Below are 2,030 nucleotides of genomic sequence, written 5' to 3' on the forward strand. Positions count from 1 at the left end.
TCTGGGGTGAAGATGGGGGGATCATATCTGAGGCGTGGGTTTGTTCAGGCAGGAGCCCGCCTGGGGGTGCTCAGAGAGAGGCAGATCCTCCACCCCGCCCTCTCTTCCTTTTCCTCAGCCCGGCACTCTGCTTACCCAGCGGATGAGGGTGGCATAGGTGAAAGGGGGCCGCATGTTGTGAAACTTGAAGTAGTCCATGTTGTGGAAGAACTCTGGCAGAGGTACGGTGGGATCAGGCCCCGTCAGGGAACTCCTCGCTGCCTCTCCCACCCTCTGCTCTCGACCGACCGGCTGTCGAGTCTGCATGCCTGAAATCCCACCGTGAACACCGCTTTCCAGGATCACAGTCACTGTCGGCTAAGCACTTGACATAAATGATATCATTTCCCCTTTGCACCGCCCCCACCAAAATGGGGCTTATTCTCCCCAAGGTTTAAAAGAAATGAAGTAACTTCCACGCGAAATGCATGTAACTGGTTAAATGGCGGAGTCAGGATGGCACTCGAAGGCCCTAATCGCTATTAAGCCCACAGCCCAGACTTTGCGGGTAGTAGGGGATTGGTGAGCTTGGGCGAGTCACCCTGCTTTTCCTTGGTGGGGAGAGGGAGAGTCCCTGGGAATTACTAAGCTAGCTCCCTCCCTTCTGATGACCAAATGGAGTAGCTGAAGCGCAGAGTGAGTGAGCCCTAATCCTCAGGGGAGACAGGGCTAGGACTAGACATCTGAGACCACAATGGGGGCTTGGAGGCCATGGAAATCCAGAGAGGAAGCTTTTACGAGCAGTTGCCAGTTTCCAAAGGCTGGGTGGCAGTGGTGGGGAAGAGCAGTCCCCCGCCCAGTACCAGGCAGGGAGATGAGGGGCTCAGAGGGCACCACGTAGGGCACGTACCATCCTTACCTGGGATCGTGCTGTTTGCATGGCTGCCCCAGAGGTGCCTCCGCACAGCAAACAGGCCTTCAGGGGCTTCTTGGGGACCCGGCCAGGCTGGGACAGTGGTGCCCGGGGTGCCAGTGGCTACGATACAGCAGGAGCTCTTGTCGGATGATGCCTGGGGGAAGACGGAGAGGCTGGTGACCCAGAGGCTTAAACTTGCCACTTTAGTTTTAAATAAGTGTTTTTAAAAGTAAGGGCACCCTCTTCTCAATTCCACTCTGATGTAGAATCCCACAAAGCAGCACGAGCCATATTTATTAAAGTGTAGCACACCAGTGCCAGGGCCACGAGCTAGGGTTGAATTGGGCTCCTCTGCTACCCAATTGCGACCTTGGGAAAGTCACCTAAGCCTCCCTGGCCTCAATTTTCCTTATCTGTGAATTGGGGATGATAGTAATACCTACCTCACCATGCATCATGGGGATTAAATAAGTTAACATCACCAAAGTGCTCACAAACAGTGCCTGACGCCCAGGGCCAGCTTCTGTGTGATCTCTGAAGGTCCTGGGGCCCTGCACTTTGTTTAATGCTCTGCGGTCATCATTTTGAAATCTGAGCCCCGTGATTTCATTTTGCACTGGGCCCTGTGAGTTATATAGCTGGTCTTGCCAGCGGCACACAGTCTGCATTCAGTGTTTGGCGATCTGCTGTCGCTTTGCAAACTCAAGATCATGATTTGGGATCTTAAGGTCAGAGGGTTTGTAGGTAGAAAGGGACAGATTCCTAGGTCTGGGCATGTTTGGAGCTGGGGACAGGGGCCCAGAGATCCCAGGGCCTGGGTGCAAGGATAGGTCCCCCGCGCCCTGCAGGGCCTCTCCCCTGCTCCCCAGCAGTCTGTGCAACCTGTAGGCCTGGGGTGGCTCACCGTGGATGGAGCCTTGGTTGGGGCCATCTTCCCAGCCAGGTGGGCTTGCATAGCACCCAGCTTCTCCTTCTCCAGCACCAGCTGTGAGGACAGGCACAGAGTGAGGCCTCAACCTGATCTTTCTCCACCACGTCTTTGTGTAGGCTGTGGTCTTCCCTGGGAGTGCCCTGCCCCCTTCCTTCCTTCATGCCAGCCCCATCCTGGGTGAGCTTGTATCCTGGCACACAGTGG

The 2,030-nt window shown here is 55.5% G+C and overlaps 1 protein-coding gene across 1 annotated transcript in view; it reads right to left on the reverse strand.

Annotated features, from left to right (window-relative positions):
• Nucleotides 1–2,030, reverse strand: part of FOXP3 (forkhead box P3) — a 14,749-nt gene that overhangs the window by 2,013 nt on the left and 10,706 nt on the right. Inside the window, 3 exon segments of the mRNA XM_024745236.1 lie at nt 136–212; nt 899–1,049; nt 1,800–1,932. Coding sequence (XP_024601004.1) covers nt 136–212; nt 899–1,049; nt 1,800–1,932 — 361 coding nt within the window.

This window comes from Neophocaena asiaeorientalis, unplaced genomic scaffold (assembly GCF_003031525.2).
Source record: "Neophocaena asiaeorientalis asiaeorientalis breed wild unplaced genomic scaffold, Neophocaena_asiaeorientalis_V1.1 scaffold1418, whole genome shotgun sequence".
NCBI classification, from domain to species: domain Eukaryota; kingdom Metazoa; phylum Chordata; class Mammalia; order Artiodactyla; family Phocoenidae; genus Neophocaena; species Neophocaena asiaeorientalis.